Source organism: Glycine max, chromosome 12, assembly GCF_000004515.6.
Source record: "Glycine max cultivar Williams 82 chromosome 12, Glycine_max_v4.0, whole genome shotgun sequence".
Lineage (NCBI taxonomy): Eukaryota > Viridiplantae > Streptophyta > Magnoliopsida > Fabales > Fabaceae > Glycine > Glycine max.
In genome coordinates this window covers 16469263-16490192 of record NC_038248.2, presented here as the reverse complement: position 1 = coordinate 16490192, position 20930 = coordinate 16469263, and the positions used below count along the sequence as shown (strand labels likewise).

The following is a 20930-nucleotide window of genomic DNA, read 5'->3' as shown; positions in this document are numbered from 1 at the left end:
AAGGTGGTTAGCCCCTTGCTTCTTGACTCAAATTCCTCAAGGGATGACACCAATCCTCCTTTCCAATTTCCTATATGGCAACTTACAAACAAGGAAACAAAGAGACAAGCAATAACCAAAGACCAAAAAATGAGATGAAAGCTAAACCGATAGAGTTTTAACTTGACAAATTTTCAAGGATGATTCAACAATTAAAGCAATGAAAAACACATAAAAGCAAGCTAGGACTCAAAGAGAAACTTAGAATGGCTCTACAGTAGAGTAAAAAAAACAAAAAAGAAGACTCAAGAAACCTCTAGTTTTGGCACTTGTTTTCACACTAATTTTCAATTGAAATTTCAGAACTAAGATTGGTATAAAATAGGCACCAATTATAGAACAAATTTCAAGCCAAAACAACAAGCACACTTCCCTTTCACTTTTTTTTTCTAGACACTGATTTTTCAGCCAACTTGTGTGATTTTTAGTATTTTTTTCCTTTCATCCAAATCACTTGGTTCTTTTTTTATAATTTTTTTCCAGATATCTAGAAAATTAAGTAAAACTTTTAGCACAAAATTCGTAGTGACCAATTCCCAGTAATTTATACACGTTCATATGTTTAAGCTGCCAGCACCAACGATTTCAACCTAGAAATCAAGAGTAGTGTTTATGTTGCTTAAGGCTTAGATAGTGACAATTTGTGTTTGCTTATGCTCAATTATCTTGAATAACACAATTCAAGAGAGCTTAAGACTTATTTTGATTCACAAATCCAGCCACAACTCAGCACCAAACTCAACTTCATCATAGGAATCATGTAGGAAACTTAGAAAACAAAAAAAAAGTTCAACAACAAGACTACTTCTAGGAATTGATTTAGAACATGTTATGAACTAAATAATATGCATGGATTAGACTCAAAATTCAAAAGATAGGCTAAGAATGACAAGAATACATGAACAAATGTATCTAGAATTCAATCAAGAAAATAAAAATTCAACACAAACTTAGAACACAATGTGACAATTATTATGACTAAACATGACTCTAAGACAACATGGATTAAGTGATTTACACTTAGATTTTTGTGTTTTTTTTTCTAATCAATATTTTGGAAGAAAATTTAGATCTAAGGTTCAGCACAAGAATATTATTAATGAAAAATGATAGAACCTAAAATCAACACAAAAACATGATTCAAGAGTAGATCTACAAAATTTGAACCATAGAAATGCAAGAACAAGTGTAGATCTAAGATTTAATCAGTTTATTTTTTTTAATCTACTCTAAACAGCACCAAACCACAAGACAATGGAGGATATACATGGAGAATAAGATGAATAGCAAGGAATTTAAGAGAATTCACCGAACAAAAAGATAGAGGAAGCAAAAGAACATCACCTAGATGAAGATGCTCTTCATACCACATGATGTAAGCTCCATTGGAGCTTGTAGGCCTAGGATATTCTTCATCAATGGATTCCTTTGCTTCTTGGAAGATGAATGCAGTGGAATGGAGAAGGAAGAGAGAGAGAGGAGACGCCACTTCAAGGAGAAGATGAGTCTAGAAGAAGCTCACCACCGTAGGAGGCCATGGATAAGAGCTTAGAGGAAGAAGGAGATGAATGAAGGGAGAGGAAGAGAAGAGCACGAAATTTTGTGCTCTAAAATCTGAAGTTTAATTTTCAAATGATCAAATTTGAAAAAAAAATGCACACACATGACCTCTATTTATAGCCTAAGTGTCACACAAAATTGGAGGGAAATTTGAATTTCTATTCAAATTTCACTTGGATTTGAAATTGAATTTGTGGAGCCAAAATTTCACTAATTATGATTAGTGAATTTTAGTTATGGTTCAGCCCACTAATCTAAGATCAAGTCCAAGATTCTCTACTAAGTGTGCTTAGGTGTCATGAGGCATCTAAAGCATGAAGGACATGCACAAAGTGTGACTATATGATGTGGCAATGGGGTGTAGCAAGCAAATGCTCACCTCCCCCTCTAAAATTTAATTGGATTGGGCTTCTCCCAATTCAATTAAATTTATTTTCTAACACACACATCAAATATTCACTTAATGCATGTGAAATTACAAAACTACCCCTAATACAAAAACTAGTCTAGGTGCCCTAAAATACAAGGGCTAAAAAATCCTACATTTCTAGGGTACCTTACCTATATTATGGAGCCCTAAATACAAAGCCAAAAAAATAATGAAACCTTAATCTAATATGTACAAAGATATGCAGGTTCATACTTAGCCCATAGACCTGAAATCTACCCTAAGGCTCATGAGAACCCTAAGGTCTTCTCTTGCATCTCTGGCCCAATCTTCTTGGAGCCTTCTATCCAATGCCCTTGCGGAGTAGGATTGCATCACTTAAATTGCCTCCATCTAGTGGCCATCATGGACATGACCTTGTTCTTGGCATTTTGGGCTTATTGGATATCAAATTTCGCCTACATAACATATTTTGGGTAACATTTAGTGCATGTCAACATTTTCAGGGGATCAGAACAAAAAATTAAATACACCTCCCTGTTATGTGGACTTACCAAATGTCATCCCATACTAGGTCCTTTTGAGATTCTGGTACATCTTTCCCATTGCTATGTACAATAGGAATTTTTTCTCTAGCTATGACCCCTAGATAGTTGTGGAACTTCTGTTTTTGTGGGCCTGATCCTCTCCAGTTTTAGGATCAACATTAACTATTGGTTTGGGTTGATCCAAGGTTCTTAAAGTCAACCTTCTTAGCCATGTGGATTGTCTACTCTTCCTAGACGTACCCTCTAAATGACAATCTGAATGCAAAAGGGACCTTGGCAATGTTCCCATGATCCTGTGCAAATAAAACAAATTCTTTAATGTACATCGATTACAAAAATCGTATATGTAACAAATTATGAATATACACATTAAATAAATTGGTTACAAATAACATAATATGCTAAACATTACTTTGATACAACACTTTTATGTAGGAATGTTCTCCCATCAACCTTCATCATAATCATTACGATTTGCATGTACATCATCAACCTCGTTTTCTTCAATTATAAAAGGCACTTTTGTGGAAAAAGCAAGCGTTTCACAAATGTCAAGTGTTGAATCATCATTCTGGTTACTGATACCAATTGGTCTTCCTTGTAGAAGCACTGACAATCTTGAATCACATGGATCTTGGTCAGGAAGCCAAACATATTGAACTATTTCAATGTACTGAGAACAAAACTCAATAGCTTCTTCAGCAACATACCTTTCAACAATGGAAGCTTCTGGTTGATATTGATTCTTAGTATAATCCTTTAAGTGTGAATATATATATATATATATATATATATATATATATATATATATACAAGATTTTGATGATGCCAAAGAAGAATCAAACAAGGCTACTTCAAAGGATAAGCATTTGCTTCAAGATTAATACAAGATTGCTTTAACAAACAAAGCCTTGCTTCAAGATTTCTTTAAGATGAAGCCTTGCCTCAAAACAGAGTGTTTCCAATACATGCAAGGCTCTGGTAATTAATTACCAAGAAGTGTAATCGATTACCAGAAGACATGGTTGAGAAATAACTGTTGAAAAGGGTTTTGAATTTGAATTTTGAACACGTAATCGATTACCAGCAACGAAACTCCTGAAATTCAAATTCAAAAGTCATGACCCTTCAAAATATAACTGTGTAATCGATTACCAGAAACCTATAATTGATTACCAGTGAGAAAACTTCAAAAAAGCTTTTTGAAAAGACACATCTCTTCAAACCATTTTGAAAAGGCACGAAGGGCCTATATATATGTGTGTGTGTGTGTGTGTGTGTGTGTGTGTGTGTGTGTGTGTGTGTGTGTGTGTGTGTGTGTGTGACTTCAAAAAGCAATGAGAGAGATTCCAAGAGAACTTCATTGTCAAATGCTCTCTCAAAAGAAACTCTTGGGCAAACACTTACAAATCCATTAAGAGTTCATCCACTGACTTCAATTGTAATATCCTTCTCTTCAAGAGAGAATTCCTCTTCTTTCTTCTTATACAAAGAGATTGATTAAGGGACTGAGGGTCTCTTAAGTTGTAAGGATTCCTGAACACAAGGGATGGGTTGTCCCTGTGTGGTTCAGACTTTGTAAACGGATTTTTACAAAGGGAGTGGAAAATCTCAAGTGGGTTGCTTGAGTACTGGACGTAGGCACGGACTTTGTCGAACCAGTATAAAAATTATGTTTGGATTCTCTCTTTCCTTATCTCATTTATTTTGTTGCAATCAATTTTGTCTTTCATATTTAAAGAACATTGCTAAATTGATTGTTGCTTCTTCTGCATTTTAAGTCTATCCCTCTTAAGTTATTGAGGCCACTGGTCCAAAATTAAGACCTTCATGTACCTCTCAACTAGATACATCCACCATAAAAAAATGGGATCACACAACCGGATCTCCCACACGAGATGAACAATTAAGTGAATCATTATGTCAAAAAATGATTGAGGAAAATACATCTCCAATTGACAAAGGACAATGACAGTCTCATTCTCTAAATCATCCAATTGTTGAGGGTCAATGACTTTGCTATAGATAGCATTAGAAACAAAGCACAAACGACTTATGGCAAGCCTAAATTTTTCAAGCAAGATAGCACGAATTGCTATAATCAATAGTTGTTGCATTAAGACGTGACAATCATAAGACTTCAAGCCAACCAACTTAAGATCATTGAGGGATACAAGGATCTTGATATTTGAAAAGTATCCTTGTAGGACTTTTAGACTCCACATACGTTGACAAAAATTCCTCTTCTCTATTATAGACATTGTGTGAAATGTTGGGGATAGATATATTCGTCGACCTTGTGATATCGGATGCAACTACTCTCATATTCCCATGTCAACCAGGTCTTGACAACATTTGAGACCATCTATGACAAACATTTTTCTTGACATGCATTACATCTAGACAATGATGCATATGTAGATCAGACCAGTATGGAAGATAAAAGAATATTGACCTTTTCTTCCATATGTTCGTCTCAAATGATGACTTCTTTTGGGTCTTCCCAAAGATAGTTATGATGTCCTTTACTCGATCATAAACTTCATTTCCAGCTAATGGTTTTGGTGCACTTTCATTCTCCTAGCTTCCATTAAAAGCTTTCTTCAATCGCTGATTGATCGAGGCCATACCCGAATCAAATAAACATTAAAATGTAGTAACTAGGAAGTGATCCTAGGTCGTTTCCCAACGAGCAATGATAAACCAAATGTTCATAACAGATAGTAGGAAATAGTAACAAATTGCGGGGGGGGGGGGGGGTGTTTGCCTTTTGTAAATTAAACAGCGAGTAAAATTGAATTAGAAAATATCATAATTAAAATACGTTGCTTCCCCTTGATTCACAAGCAAGTCTCTTATCCTAGGTTGCGAGAATTTATCCTTTATCAGTTTAACCACTTAATCCAACCCTAAATTAAATTACTAAGCGAAATTCAACATAAGGCATTCATTATGTGATTAAGCATCACATACACCAATTACTCATAAACGATCATTAAGCATGAACATAAATTAAGCGCAGAGACAATTAATCAAGCACAAAGCATGCATGAATTAAAAGCAACAAATTCAGAGTAATTAGTGAAAAGGAAAAACTGAACAGAATTTAACTGTAATAATAGAACCTCAAAGAGAACTATGCTTGATCTTCAAGAGAAAATAACGCTGGAGACTTAGCCTTCCATTAATCAATAGAGAACGAACTTATAAATTGAAGAACGAAATTTTATTGCTACTGGAATTGCAAAACGAAGTAATGTCTCAAAGAAAAGCCTAAAACAAAAAAAAAACGAAAATAGGAGAGAGAGAAGAGAGAGGGAGAAGAGAGAGGAGAGGGCCTAAACTAGAACCTTGGTGCTGTTATATAGTTTTCCAGCTCCAAAGCTTACAAATCTGTTTTAAATCCAAGCCCATAAATAAATTAAATTCAAATCTAGATAAGATAAGATAAGATCTAGATGAAATAATATCTAGATGAGATCAAATCTAAATAATATCTAGATAAGATAAGATCTAATTTTGTAGAATAAAATAGCCTGCCCTCTTCAAGTCCAAGCTCAATTCTGGATTCAAGCCCAAGCCCAATTCTAGATTCAAGCTCAATGCTTCATTAATTCCTGAAATTAGATTAAAAACATCAAATTAGCTGAATGGGCCCAAATAATAAAACTGCCTAATTAATTTGACAATTAAGAATAATCAGTACTTAAAATGGTGCAAAAAGGGTTAAGAAATAGGAGAAAATAATGGCACATCACTGATACCGGTGATAAGGTTTGGGAAATCTTTGGTGCCTAGCATATACTGTCTTCTTTCCGTGTTTGAGTTGGATGAAACTCGTCTTTTTCTCACATATAGGACACATGTAATGACCTTTGACACTATAAATTTTCATATGCTGGAAAGTCATTAATGATATAAAACACCATTACACGTAACTTGAAAGTGTGCTGGCGATTCCCATCCCATACATCAACCCTATCTTCCCACAATTTTCTTAAGTCTTCAATCAACGGAGTGAGATATACATCAATATCATTCCCTGGCTTCCTTGGACCCACTATCATCATACAAAGCAAGGCCAAGCCTTGGGTTTCTTGGCTCGTCCCCAAAATATGGATACAAACAATCAATTGTTTCCATAGCAGAGAATCGGCCAGATGTCAAAGCAATCCATCACTTTTTCTGTCATCTTCATGACATGTAAGATTTTTTGCATCATGTCCATTATCAAACAATCTCTTAAACCTTCATATTATTGGAAGATACCAGCACACATCTGTTGGACGACTATTGTTTGTGGTTGCATCATTACTGCATTCATCATCCTTCAGTTTGTACCGTGGTACCCCACATGTGTGGCGCTTACACATTTCTGCAAACTTATTTTTGTACAATATGAAATCATTAAGGCATGCATGGATTTTTTGGTATTCCATTCCCATAGGACATAAAATCTTCTTCACCTCATAGTGATTTTTCGGCAATGTGTTTTCTTCAGGAAGCATCTTCTTCAATAGCACAAGCAATTCAGTGAAGCTTTTGTGACTCCACACAAATCTTGCCTTAATGTTGACAAAAGCTAACATCGTTGACAACCTTGTGAAAGTTGTGCAACCCGAATACAATGGCTTCTTTGAATCACTTTCTATTTTGTCATACAATGGTGCACATGCTTGCTGAAAATAGTCTTGCCCAAGATCGTGAATCATTTCTTCTATACGATCTTTGATGTCTTCATCAACCGCCTCAGTGCGATAGAATATTGGTATGTCTCACAATTCCCCATGCCATGTCCATTTTGTGTAATTCGAAATGATCTCATGACATATAAGATGTGATCTTATGTCATTTACTGAGTGGTGTCTCTCGTTCCCACATTTAATACATGGATAGAAAACTTTTTCACCCATACTTTGTGCATTATGTTTAGTAAATTGTAGCAATTGTTCAACCCCATTCTCATACTCGTCATTGATGCGTCATGCTTTCATCCAACTTCGATCCATGTTTCCCGTTTGTTGTGACACTTCATTAAGTTATCCCACATGCATGAAAACCTCACTTTTTCATTAAAGGTGTGGCTCTATCCCATTTAAGAAGACATTTTTTATAGTAGATTCATATGTAAAGATTTCATATATTTTGTTAAATTTGACGAAATTTCAGCAACATTTTGCATTGGTCTCCAAGTACACGACATGAAAGCAGTGTCATGTCATCATCCATCAAATTCAAGTATGCACTCATAGAACAACGTGAAATGCACTCAAAGTAAAATGTTCACAAAACACAATTTTTAGGGGGTTTTCCGCTTATTTTTCATTAAGTTACAATGGATGTATATGTGAATAGATAACTTGGTTGAAGGGTTGACATTCAATTTAAATTATTGGTATATATTAATTTTGTTAACTATTTAATAGAAAGTTAACAGAAACTTTTATTTAAACAATGATAAGTTTTTTTTTATTCCTGAGCCAGAAATCACACATGTTTCCTCCAAATTTACTGCGTCAAATATTAATTCTATTTGCGGTGTGTTGTTGTTGTTGGTCTAAGAAAATTTTACACACAAAAAATCGAATATAAATTCTCGTACTAAATAAATCATTTTTCATATCTGAATGCAATGAACCTTACGTCATTGCACCAACCTTATGGGTTAAGGGTGTCAATTTGCTAAAAGTTGACTGATCAAGGTGATTGTATATTCTTTTTTCTTTATTAATTTAATTGTATAAGTGGCCTAATTTTAGAAAACACATTAATAAAACTAAGCTATATACACAAAATTAAGCTAAAGAGAAATGACCACTAGGCCAACCCTATAAGTTAAGGGTATCTATTTGCTAAAAGTTAAAAGTTCAAGGTGTGGTTGTATATTCGTTTCCCTATTTTAATTTATTAATTATATAAGAGGCCTAATTTTAGAAAACACATTAATAAAATTAAGGTATACACACCAAATTAAGCTAAAGAGAAATTACCATGTTATATTACATAAATTAAAGAAACAGATCAATAATAAAATAACTAAGCTTCTAGCTTATACGGGCAGACATCTTATTAACTAATAAAGTTTTGATGTAATCCTTCATTAACCCTCCTGCATTTGTATAATTATCTTCATCTTTGTAAAGCACGTCAATCATGCGCACAAGGTTGACAACACGCAAAAGAAAATTCATTGGCACTTCAGTAGGATTAAGGCATGCCTCATTGATGTCCTTCCAAGCACTCTTAACCATCTCAAGTAGTTTATTAATGGCATCTTGCCTTGAGGTGTTATGTTGCTTCATATAGCATTCAATGCTTGATGCAACGTGTCTTCTTTCCTGCTCAAACTTTGGGGAAAAAAATTAATACTAAAGAAACCAATGTTTAACCGTTAAAGTAAAAGTTGGTATTACCAAAATTATAAGGTAAATTAAATGTCTTCCTCTCCTAACTCTTTAAAAGTTATGGGATGACTAGATCTTTTTAACATAAGGTAAATTAAATGTGTTTTTCATTCATCTTTTAAACTCAAGTTTCTTTTGTATGAGTGGTCATATGCAACCTAGTAGCTCAAATGTTAGGATAAGAGCAGTGTTATTATTACTTCTTGTCAACAACTTCTTTTTTATATAATTAGGTTTAGTTTACAAGAGTCCCTTAAAAAACATTAACCTATTCTCTTTAACCTATTCTCTTTTTAGTGAAATTAATGAAAAATTAATCTAACGTTATAAAACATTTTCAAAAGGAAAATAATGTATTTACCTCATTTCCAACAATGTCATCCATAAGCCTACAAATAATTGAAGCAGCCCCAATAATTATTGGATCACTTGTTGCCCATATAAGGACCTCCTCTGTTGTATCTTTCATGCCAACAAAACATATGGTGATCACCATAGAGTAAGCACTTGATACATTTCTAACTTGCATGTACTCCTCTATTGACGGTGTATGATTGCAATGAAGCCATCTTGCCTCAGCCATTTGAGCCTTGATTAATCTTTTCATCTAGAATTAAGTACAATTATATAATATTGAGAAACATGTTCCATACTTATGATTGGTTATAAAAAAAATTCTTCCACACACATGTATCTCAAATATATAATAGGCTTCTGAATAAATGAAAATTAATATTTAGATTAAAAGCTTTAAGTTCCAGTCATAATAACAATTTTTTAGCAGACAAACATAAATTTTTCATTTTTTTTCAAATGAGAAAAAATATCTTATGAAAGGATATGTATTTTTTGAAATCCTAAATGGTATAATTGATGCAATTGACAAAATATGCATTGTCCAATGTTCATTTAGTAGCTCGAATAGAGAGTCATGTTCGATTTATTGTCAAAGCATGTTTTGCCAATGACAATATTAATAATTGTAGTAAATGAAAATCTCTTATGAGGTTTTGTTATTATATATTATTCGTTAGATTCCTATAATAATAATATAAAAAAAATTATATACACCTTTTGGTATACATAAAAAAAGGAGCTCAATGGTAAACGTGATTCGCAAGAGGTTTTTAACCTGGTCTAGCAAGTTCTTGTCTATGGTGGGGACGTGTGGTTCTTTTAAAGTCTGTTTTGCAAGTTATATCGGTCTATTATCTTTCTTTTGATAGGTATAATCTCTCTCATTGAATCTCTATTTTTAAAAATAAAATTATTTGGGGGGAGGGGAATTTCGATTGTAGAAAGATACATTGGGTGAGATGGGATCAAATGTTTAAGAGTAAGAGTGATAGGGGGTTAGGTATTACATATTTGAAGGCTCTAAACTTAGCCTTGTTAGGAACATGGAGATGGCATATGCTGGTCAAGAAGGAAAGTATGTGATCTAAGGCGTTAGTAGGTATATATGGTGAGTTACAATGGACAGATAGGAAATGGTCGTGGTGGTGGGAAAAGGTATGGGGTGTAGAAAAGGAACAACGACGGGGTTGTGTTAATTGGTTTAAAGAGTCGTTGGAGAAGGTTGTTAGGAAGGGTAGAAATACACGCTTTTGGTTAGATCCATGGGTGAATGGAGGGGTTATTAAGGAGTGGTTTGCAAGGTGTGTAGTGTAACCATAGACCAAGAGGCGACTATTGGGGATCTAGGTAGCAGGAAAGAGGGAGAATGGGTTTGGGAATGGAAATGGAGGAGAAATTTTTTTGTCAAATGACCTAATTTAGTCTATTGTCCTATTTTTTCTTCAGTTTGCTCTTTTATCTTTTAAAAAGTCCATCTTAATTTTTTTTATCATTTTTATTTTGATTCAAAATAGTCTTATTGTCAATCTAAAACTAACGTCGTTAATCAGATAAAAATATTTGTGGTTAAAAACTGCCACAAAATATAACCTCCCTCCTCTTCTTCTTCATTCACTTCTTCTCCCTTTATCCTCTCTTCGTAAACAAAAATAATTAATGAAAAATAAACTATCCAGAGAATCAACAAAATCATAAGCCATGAGAAATTCAAATTTGCACACTGTAACAATCACAAGTCTACCAAAGTTGGTGACATTGAAGTTGTGACGTAATTAAAGAAGAGTGAAAGTGAACCTCATAATTGTGATGTTGTGACAAATCTATGCTCTACACCATAGAGAAGATTTCCAAAAAGAAACCATTGACGAGATCTATGTGTAAATTCTTGTTGAAGAAGGCTTATAAATACCACAACCACTTCAAATTCTTTTTGTAAGAGATCTATGTGTAAATTCTTGTAAAGTTCAAAATTGCTCTCAAAATAATTTGATTATATTGAGAGAAAACATTGTATGCTAAGATTGTCTATTCGTCTGTAAGACAATTGAGTGTTAGTCATCATGCAATCAAATACACAAATCTTATGATTTGTGTTAGAGTCAGCAGTGGCTTGGTAGGACAAAGAATACTTGTTGTAATAAGTTTGGTGTAGAGCTTGAGTTAAGAAGCTAGAAGTGGTAGTGATAAATACTTGTAACTTGTTGAAGTTAGTGAAACTTGGTGGTTTTGCCAAGAACTAGATCTAGCCTCGGTGGTTGAGATGAACGAGTATAATTTCTTGTGTTTTATCTTGTTTAGTTTCTCGTCTATGTTTTAAACTGACTTAGGGTTTAAATTTGATTTTTGTCTTTGAAAATTTTTGTTTGTCTTGCTAGTTCTGAAATCATCGTATGAATGTTTTGCAAAAATTTGATATATGTTTTCTTACATATTTATCTTCAAACAATAATGTTGCTTTGGAAAAAAGTTTTTAAAATTTGTAAAAAATCGTTAGGTAGAAATGCTATGATCTTTCGTTAGTAGCAAGTACACGTAACAAACATGGTGGAGATGGCCAAAATCAATTCATGGAAATGGCTTAGAACAAGGAAAAAAGGGATTTTTAGTACTTTTTATTTTATTGGTTTCACAACCCAACAATATGCTTGCGGACTAATATCAGAGGATAAAATTTGTCCGAGCATAAAGGATGGAAAAGCTTCCCTTTGTAATTTGTTACTAATAATGGTGTTTTATTTTGTCCATTTTGTGGACCGCACTGTTTTGTAAGTTTTGTTTGTTTGAGGGGACCAATCACTGCTTGTGGTTGACCTTTCCTTCAATAAAGTTTGGCTGTTGCTAAGAAAAAGTATACACAGAAAAACATCCATATTCTAATGTCTTCCCACACTTCAAAACCATTAACTAGAAAATATAAAAAAATACAATTTAAAGATTTAAATTCAAAATTAAGAAGCAAAGAAAAAGGCAAATGGTATTGAAATTCACTTTGCTTAATTAATTTGTAACTGTCAATAAAAAAATGATAAGAAAAATTGCATGTAGCTATTGCAAAAATGAAAATAAAATTAATCATACCTCTTTCTTAGCATACTTGATGCAATATACTTTTCCTTGTTTTCTCATCTCTTCCTCTATTTCTTCATAAACATTCAAAATTTCTATATAACATACTTTCATGTATTCTGGGAGATCATCCAAGCAACAAATATCCCACCTGGTAGTCATTGGAAATTTGAGTTTGATATATTTAAAGAAATAGACTAAAGATATAATTTATGTCATTTTGATGTGTCTAACCTCTCAATTGCATTGGTGAAAAGCTCAAGTTCGTCAATGGTTCCATAGGCATCATACATGTCATCAATGACAGAACATAGAGCAATTACTTTCGTTGTTATCCTTCTAGCAAGAGAATATTGTGGCTCAAAGTATATTCCCAAACTCCAAAAGTAACATTCTGCAATCCTATCTCGTACAAATGGCAATTTCGTTGAGACATTTAAATTCTTAATCCACCACCTGATCACCAAATCCGATATTAATTCCTATAAAAAGGATCTTAGACTTGGATTCATTTATTTGTTTAATGAAATTAAAGATCATATTTAACTTTTGAGAAAGATATTACCTGGTCACATTGTTAACTTCTTTCTGATGTAACTCCTGCAACATATTAAAATCTAGTTTTGCAAATGTTAGCAATTTTTCATCATGTGAAGAATCTTCTTCGTAGAAAGACATATAATATGTGGCCTCCAGCCTAGGCAATCCCTTTCGAAGTGATCGTCTTAAGCTATGCTTGACTTGTGCAATCATAGAAGGACTTAATTGGGTAGTTAGAGACTTAGTTAACTGAACAAGAGCGAAATTATGTGCTTCTTCAAGTATATCCTCTCCATGCATTCTTAGTTCAGCAGCTTCGTACAAGCTCAACATTCCTTGTATATCATTGGCTGCTTTTTCACTAAAGTTTCTAGTTTGGTCTTTGAATTTGTAAAATACATCTGTTAAATTAATAAACATATATGTGTTAATTCCAATATATATGTGTGGATGTTATCACACAAATGACTTCAATGCATATTTAAAATCAAACAATTTCTATAAATAGGTTTGAATCACCTTATAAACCCAATCAACCCAATCCAGAAGGTGAAAAACTCTTTTGAATTTAGTTTGAAAGAGACAAAAGCCTTATGTCAAATTAGATCTTAGGATGTTAGGGAAATTTCAAATCTAAGAGATTTGAGCCGACCTATTCCAAAGTATATGTATTTTGGGAAATTTATTTAAGATAATTAGTCTATGATTCTTATTTTTTACCCCAAACAAAATAAAGCAAAGGCAAACTTTGTCAATGTTATTCTCAACCTGCCAATGATCTATCTTGGTTGCGCTAACATGCTCCATATCATTACTATTTAAAATATTTATATATGCTATAGTTGTTTATGTATTTTTCTTTCCCTTGCATATACATTTGAAATTGTTCTTTGTTAAGGTAAAAATCTCATTACTATACTCCACTGGTTTGTGCTTCCTGAAACCACTACATTATCAATAGTTCAAGTTCTAGCTACAATCATTCTTGAATTGTTTGAGCTTATTTTTCCTCTAAAGTTGACTCAAGTATATTCCTAGGCAGCTAAATATCATTCTTGGTGTAATGCAATGTCCCTAGTACCGAAGTAGTGAATGAGAAATTTAATATAATCATGGTGAGTTACGATGTGTTATTGTTATGTTGAAATGTAGATTGGGTGGACTGTTACTTACTTGATGAAATGTGATAACCTTGTTGCCTAAGCAACCGAAAGAGTAAAGCCACATGACAAAGATCATCATCGTGAGTTATGATATTATTGTCCTTTGTTGAAATGTTGTAAATTTGGTGCAATACTCCATCAATTTCATGTTCAAAATGGTAGGAAACACCCAAGCGTTGGACTGAGTCAATAAATTCTAATTTAAAATAGAAATTGTTATCAATAGGAGCAATAAGCATCTTCCTCACTTCCTCTTTTGTTAGTTGAGCTTGTTTGATGTGACTATCATCTTCCTGGGTTTATGAAAAATTGAGCATATGAAATATTGCACTAATGTTGACAAAAGTCAATGGTCAACTCAATATATCAAAACTTTAAAACCATAAAGTAAAAAGAAGGACCATTTAATTATATGCATCAATTGATGAATACTAGTTAGGCAACAAGGTTTCTAATCTTTTTTTTTTTTTTTTGGAATACTAACAATAGATACATTTTTAACATATTTTTAATTCTTTCTTATTAGTTAAAATATATTTAGAATCACAAAATTATGTGAGTCACACTTCAAGTTTAATTAACCCTACTTATAACTTAAGTTTTTCATAAATTTCAATCAATGATTAAAATATTTAATAAACTCTACTCATGATTTTGATTTTCCATAAATTTTAAACGTAGGTTAAAAATGTAGTAGAAAAAGTATTTTAAAAAATGTGTTACTAGGACGCATTCCTTTAATGGAGATGATATATATCAGGCAGATTCACTTATTATTATTTATTTTAGAGAAATGTTAGGAAGTCTTTGACATGCTATTTTGAACACACTTTTATTGATAGAAATTTATTGAAAATGATAAAATTTATATATGAGTCTCACATCATATTGAATTATTCTCATCTCTCCTTATTTTTTTAGTTTTCAATCAATTTTGACCAATTAAAAATTAGTGTGTTTGAGTATGTTTGTAGTACTTCTATTTATTTTATGCAACTTTCATATGGTTCACATGTTCATACTTCACTTGATTTAACATATAAACTTATAGGGAGATATAAGGTGGATTGGATGGTCAAGCGAGAAGGAAAGAGGAGAAAGATCTCATGCTCAATCTCCTCTGTTGAGAAAAATTAACATTCTAATATTCACTAATAAAAAAAAACATATAAACTTAGTATACTACCAAAATAAACGTTTTATATATATATAGGAATTTTTCAACGTACTCACACTTATTTTTTTGTATGAGTGCAATATTATTGGTTTATTTTAAAATAATTTCTAGTTATAATTTGTTAATGCACTCATATTAAAGAACAAGTGTACAAATGGAACTAGAAATAGGTTATGTTTGATAAAATTAACTGAAAAGTTAGTTGAAAAGCTAACTAGAAGCTCAAAAGTTAGGAAAACTAAAACTACTAGCTAGAAACTGAAAAACTAACTTCCTAAATGATAAGTATCCTGTAAAACTAATTGTTAAATTAGTTAAAAAAATGCAAAATGACAAAAAAAAAAATCTTGATTTATTTAAAAATGGTAATAAGGAAATTTGATAAATATATCAAAAAAAATAAAGAAATTATAAAAAATTAGAAGTTAAAAACTAGTGTTTCAAGTAGCAATTTAAAAAACGTTAGAAACTACTAAAAAAAATTATTTACGGACAGTCAAACAAACTTTTCAACTAGTAAAAATAGTTAAAAATTAATCAAAATATCTTGTCCAACATAGTCTTAATACTTGAATCACCGATAATCCATAGTTTAAATGAACTTTTCTTATACAAATGAATTTATTTATAAAATATATTTTTTATAACCAAACATATAATGAGAAAACCTATTTAAAAGCAATTAATATAATTGAGACTCTGCCAAATAAATTAAATGATCAAAAGGAACTAGGAACATAGTAAAGGAAATAATCCCCCCAAATGGAAGGAGAAAAATTTGCAGTGTTCCGAGTGAAGTGTGAGGGGGGTTTTGCATCCTGGGCAAAAATCGGAAGTGACGAGGATACGTTAGTCATGAATTGCTTTCTAAGTAATTTGAGGATAAGGGATGCTGATTTGATTGGTGTACCTTAGCAGCTTAACTGTGAAAAGTTCATGCAGATTTAGCAGTTAATTTATAGGAAACCGAAGAGAGGATATAACGGTCATTGAGCAGGCTAGCGAATTTATAGTGAATATTCTTTATGTTATCAATTTCACCTAAACCCTTTATACATATGCAAATGAATAATTTTACTTTTATAGATAAGATTAAAAATTAACCTATGCAAACTATAAACCATTTAGCTAACGAACAACTAGCCTTTCAATTAGATTAATTAGCCAAAAACCATCTCATAAAAGTAATCATCTTAATTTTATCCATAATGTAAAACAGATCCAACTTTATTACATTACGCAACTCACGTGCACGTTATAGTTTTGTGAGCCACGCCTATCCTTTGCAATCGTCCAAGTAGCTTACGACAAGTGTAGACTGTGTTGTCATGGTCTTGTTTTTTTCAATTTTTTTAAAGAAACAAATTTCTGAAAAACCAATTTTTTAATATCTTATATTTTTTTTTTCGAAACCAACTTACTACATAGGTTTTGAGGAAACCGATAAAGTCCTTTTATAAAAAAATGTAGGCAAGAAAGTTTTTTTCTTTATTTATTTATTTAATTTTTTAAAATTTTTTACTTTTGTTTTTTATTTTAAAATGCACCATTTTTTTTGTTATTCATCATGGCAGCTTATACGATCCTAGTCAGACCAAGAATAAGTCTTGTTGAATTAGAGGATGACTGATTAGTTGGGCAAACAAAGGATGAGAGATCTGAGTCATCAATGTCAAGAAACTACCATGAATTGTTATCCATTATGAATTAGACTTTGTGAGAAAAATAAATGGTTTGAGGATGATGAGATAGGGTGGATAACAAACAGAGGTGTTGAGTTGCAGCTAACTGCTCTACTGTATATATAATAGGTGATCTACTATTTTCACATGACTAATACAAATGACTAAGATCTCATCGAAAATATAAACAATTTGGATTGAGTCTTAATTAATTAAGTTTGGTTTGTACTATTTGAAAATTTTAATGTTTAGTCTAATCGCTACTAGAAAACATTGTTCAATCACATCGTCTCGAAACATGCAATGTGAGGTAAAAATCGTATGGGAAAAAGCAACATGGGGTCACATCTTTTTTTTGGTACAAAGGACGGGATTCCTGACCGGTGAACAATAACCTCATTTTTGTAACACGTCATTGATTATTGTCAATGCAATCTCGGTCACTCCTTTTCTGGCAAACAAGACAAAGCTCTTTAGGATTCCTAACGGGTGAACAATGACCTCGTTTTTGTGAATGCATTATGTGCGGTTGATTGTAGTCAGTGCAATCCCAACCTCTCATTTTCTGGCACAGAGGACAAGTCTCTACAAGATTCCTAACGAGTGAACAGTAAATGCATATATATATATATATGAATACTCAATATAAATATAATTTAGTTAAATATTTATAAAAAGTACATATATTTAAGTAATCCAATTATTTTACCTAAACAAATTAAATAAATAAAACATTTTAAATTTTAATACTATGCATTAATTCATGTAAAACTATTATTACTTAAACAATATTTTTTAAAAAATAATTAATCCTTAAACAAAACCAAATTTATCTAGTTTGAAGAAGACGAATGATGAATTGCAACAATGAAATTCCAAGATGAAACTTACGTAAGCATCATAATCCTCTGGGACTAACACAATTAAAATAGATAGTGTTTAAAAAGAAAGCAACAACAAAATTCCAATTATGAATTGTAAGTATTCTAAAAAAGTGACAAGTATTTTGCATAATGACTACACAGATTCATCATGCATCAAAGCAATTATCTATTTAGCCATTATTGGTTTCTGCAACTGGGCAAGGATTTCCTCTGGAGAACACCCAAAAGTTGCATTCAACTTAATCGAACCTTTGCTACTATATTCTGAATAGATGAAAAATATTTTTCCAACATCATCGTTGTGTTTTAGCTTCATACAGTTGTATGCAACACAACCGTCACTTACGTAGTTTGGTTGATGGTAAAAAACATTTATTAAAATTTTGTAGCCTCCGTTGGCGTCAAAAATTGTTTTCTTTAAGGAAGCACACGACATGTCCTCAGTTATTGTGATGACTTTTGGATCAGTAAGGAATTCAAACACTATCCCTTCATTTGTTGCAATCATGTCACCATTGCAATACACAAGAGCAGATAAATTGTCCGTGTTTTAAGCAAATACGTTGAGTTGCATCTAACCCCCTATTGTTATATATATTAGGTGATTTATTGTTTTCACGTGACACATATCAACGGCTGAGATGACACTGACAATATAAATGGTTTAGATTGAGTCTTAATTTATTACGTTTGGTTTGTGCTATTTAAGAAAATCAGTGTGTAGTTAAATTGTCTTTTAGAAAGTATTGTGTAGTCACATTGTCTCGATACAAGCAACGTGGGGTCAGATCATCTCGAAGAAATACATGTTCAAGAAATTCGTGTGAGAAAAATGCAGTGATCAGTCTCAATGCATTATTTACTTGTTCATTCAATCAACAAGGACAAACTGACAACAAACATAATAAGACATAATTAACAAGGGCAAGTAATTAATGTCGTCTGTGTTCACCAATTCCACATCTTGGTGGTAGCCTTTTTCTTGTCGGTTGTCGACATACTCGACTATGTTCTTGTGGTTCAACTTGTTCATCAAGAACAACGGTTGGTTCTTCCTACACAAAGTTATTAGTGGAAGAACATCCAACAATACTTTGGTGAAAGGATGCAAACAATGGTATGGGCATACTTTGCATGTATGCATAAGCAAACTCCGATATGCGAAGATCTGTACCCATGAGATTGCTTATAAAGTATTCTCCGCTTGCACTAAAGAATTATGGATTGTACGCATAATCTTGTTGATGATGATGAGGTTGCGGCATGAATTCATATAATTGAGCATGTAGTTGTAGTCCTTCATCATGCATGCTGGAAGCCACTGGTGGACTCTATTGTGGAGGATGTTGTTTAGCTTCAATGCCTGGAGTTGAACGAGATGTCACTCTATCGTTTGGAAAAGTTGAAAATTGTTTAAGGAAAATTTTAAAATTTTCTCGATATCAATTCATGTAGTGACTAATATGTTCAATCTTCCCAAGAATTGGTTGGCTAATTAACATATATTTGTGTCTTTCCTTTCAAATTGCAATCCACTGTTGATGTTCCTCTGTCCAATTGTGTCAATATGTCCTCTCATGTCAGTATGATGGACTTTGTCAAGATTATGCAGTGGATCTGGTATATTTTTATAAAGTCCAAATTGGAGCATGACCCTGTCAGTTTGATGTCATACTACCACTGGAAAACAGATTAAAGCTATATAAGCACTCCATATTTTGAAATCTTTGTATGCATTTTCTAGCAGAAATAAGTCAAAACCTCTATAAGGTATCCAATGGAATTGAAAAATTAATTTGCGTTTATAAAAATAATGATATTGATTTTTGAATAAATAAATAAAACAAAGGGTTTAACCTTCTCGTTATGCATGTTGTCAAATCTTGACTTGTAGCCGATGACATCACCACGTGAAATTCCATAAAACCGTAAGCCTCTCCCGCTCCATCTAGTCAAATGGGATATGTTAGTGTCAAATACATTACTGAAAAATGAGCTTTGTTTGAGTTAGAATTTTTTGTTTACTTATTTGCAAGTGGATATTACGGTTGGCGCTCGAAACATTTTCTAAGTAGTGTCATCCCGTTCTACTACTATTACGACAAAAAAAATAAAAATGCATTTTGCAATATTTTTACATAGTTTTCAACGAAGTTATTTGAATCGTAAGATTTTCTTTTTCTGACTTTTAAACAGCTGTTTTCTTGTAACCTATGCTAGCTGATAGTGACACTTGCGATCTATATAATAATGGTTTTCCTTTTCTTTGTTTTTTTTCTACCTTTCGTCTTGTTCAGAACATAATGCCGCAAGCAAACATCATACAGCCTAATTGACTGCAAGCTGAATAAGATCCAATTTTATTAAGAGTAAAGTATCAAATTAATTCTTCATTTTTTGAGGTGTTGTGAATTTGGTTTTTGAGATTTAAAAAATATCAAAATGATCATTGACTTTACATTCTGTTTGTCACGTTAGTCTCTGTCGTTAGTAATCTCCTAACACCATGGTGTTAGTAAATGTGTGATGTGGCACGTTAAGTGCCACCTGGACACATACGTTGAAACTTCCTCATCAATTTCTTCTACTTTTCATCACGTAAGGAGGGACTAAATTGACATAATTTAGGTGATTATCTTTTTTCCCAAAATGTTAAAACCCTAACGGCTACTTTAACATTCACGCTTTCATTCCATTTTTCCTCCTACTCATACTATCATCCTAACTTCTCTTTGCAGAATCTGATGATCACCTAAATTATGTCATTTTAGTCATTTTAATGTCAATTTAGTCCCTTCTTACGTGGCAAGTAGAAGAAACTGATGTGGAAGTTTTATGTGTGCGTCTGGATGACACTTAACGTGTCACATCACACATTTATTAACGGTATTATGAGTAAGAGACTACTAACGGCAAGGACTAACATGACAAACAAAATGTAAAGTCGAGGATTATTTTGACATTTTTTAATTCTCAGGGATGAAATTGACATGCTTCCAAAAGTGAAGGACTAATTTGATACTTTACTCATTTTACTATGGATTTCTGAACACATTTTTTTTAAGGTTATCTTATCCCTTCCTTCTTTGAGCCAGAAATAGATATGATTGAAGTACGGGATA

The 20930-nt window shown here is 32.5% G+C and overlaps 1 protein-coding gene across 2 annotated transcripts; it reads right to left on the bottom strand.

Annotated features, from left to right (window-relative positions):
• Positions 1-8505: 8505 nt before the first annotated feature.
• On the bottom strand, positions 8506-14578 carry TPS10 (terpene synthase 10). 2 transcript variants are annotated; one of them, XM_014764909.3, is made up of 6 exons: positions 14076-14578; positions 12928-13303; positions 12597-12818; positions 12375-12513; positions 9301-9546; positions 8506-8873 (listed from the first exon to the last, which is right to left on the bottom strand). In XM_014764909.3, the coding sequence occupies exons 1-6, from the start codon at positions 14302-14304 to the stop codon at positions 8580-8582; spliced, it is 1506 nt and encodes a 501-aa protein (XP_014620395.2). In that variant the 5' UTR covers positions 14305-14578; the 3' UTR covers positions 8506-8579. The 2 variants fall into 2 exon arrangements, with proteins under 2 accessions (XP_014620395.2, XP_014620394.2); XM_014764908.3 differs by having other exon boundaries at positions 8506-8882; positions 14076-14577.
• Between the last annotated feature and the right edge of the window lie 6352 nt (positions 14579-20930).

Coding starts and splice junctions, on each gene's coding strand:
- TPS10 (XM_014764908.3), bottom strand. CDS start 14,304: ATGCTTATTGCTCCTATTGATAACAATTTCTATTTTAAATTAGAATTT. Junction 13,304..14,075: donor AGGTTATCACATTTCATCAA/GTAAGTAACAGT, acceptor TTAATTTAACAG/ATGTATTTTACAAATTCAAA. Junction 12,514..12,596: donor TTCACCAATGCAATTGAGAG/GTTAGACACATC, acceptor AATGACTACCAG/GTGGGATATTTGTTGCTTGG.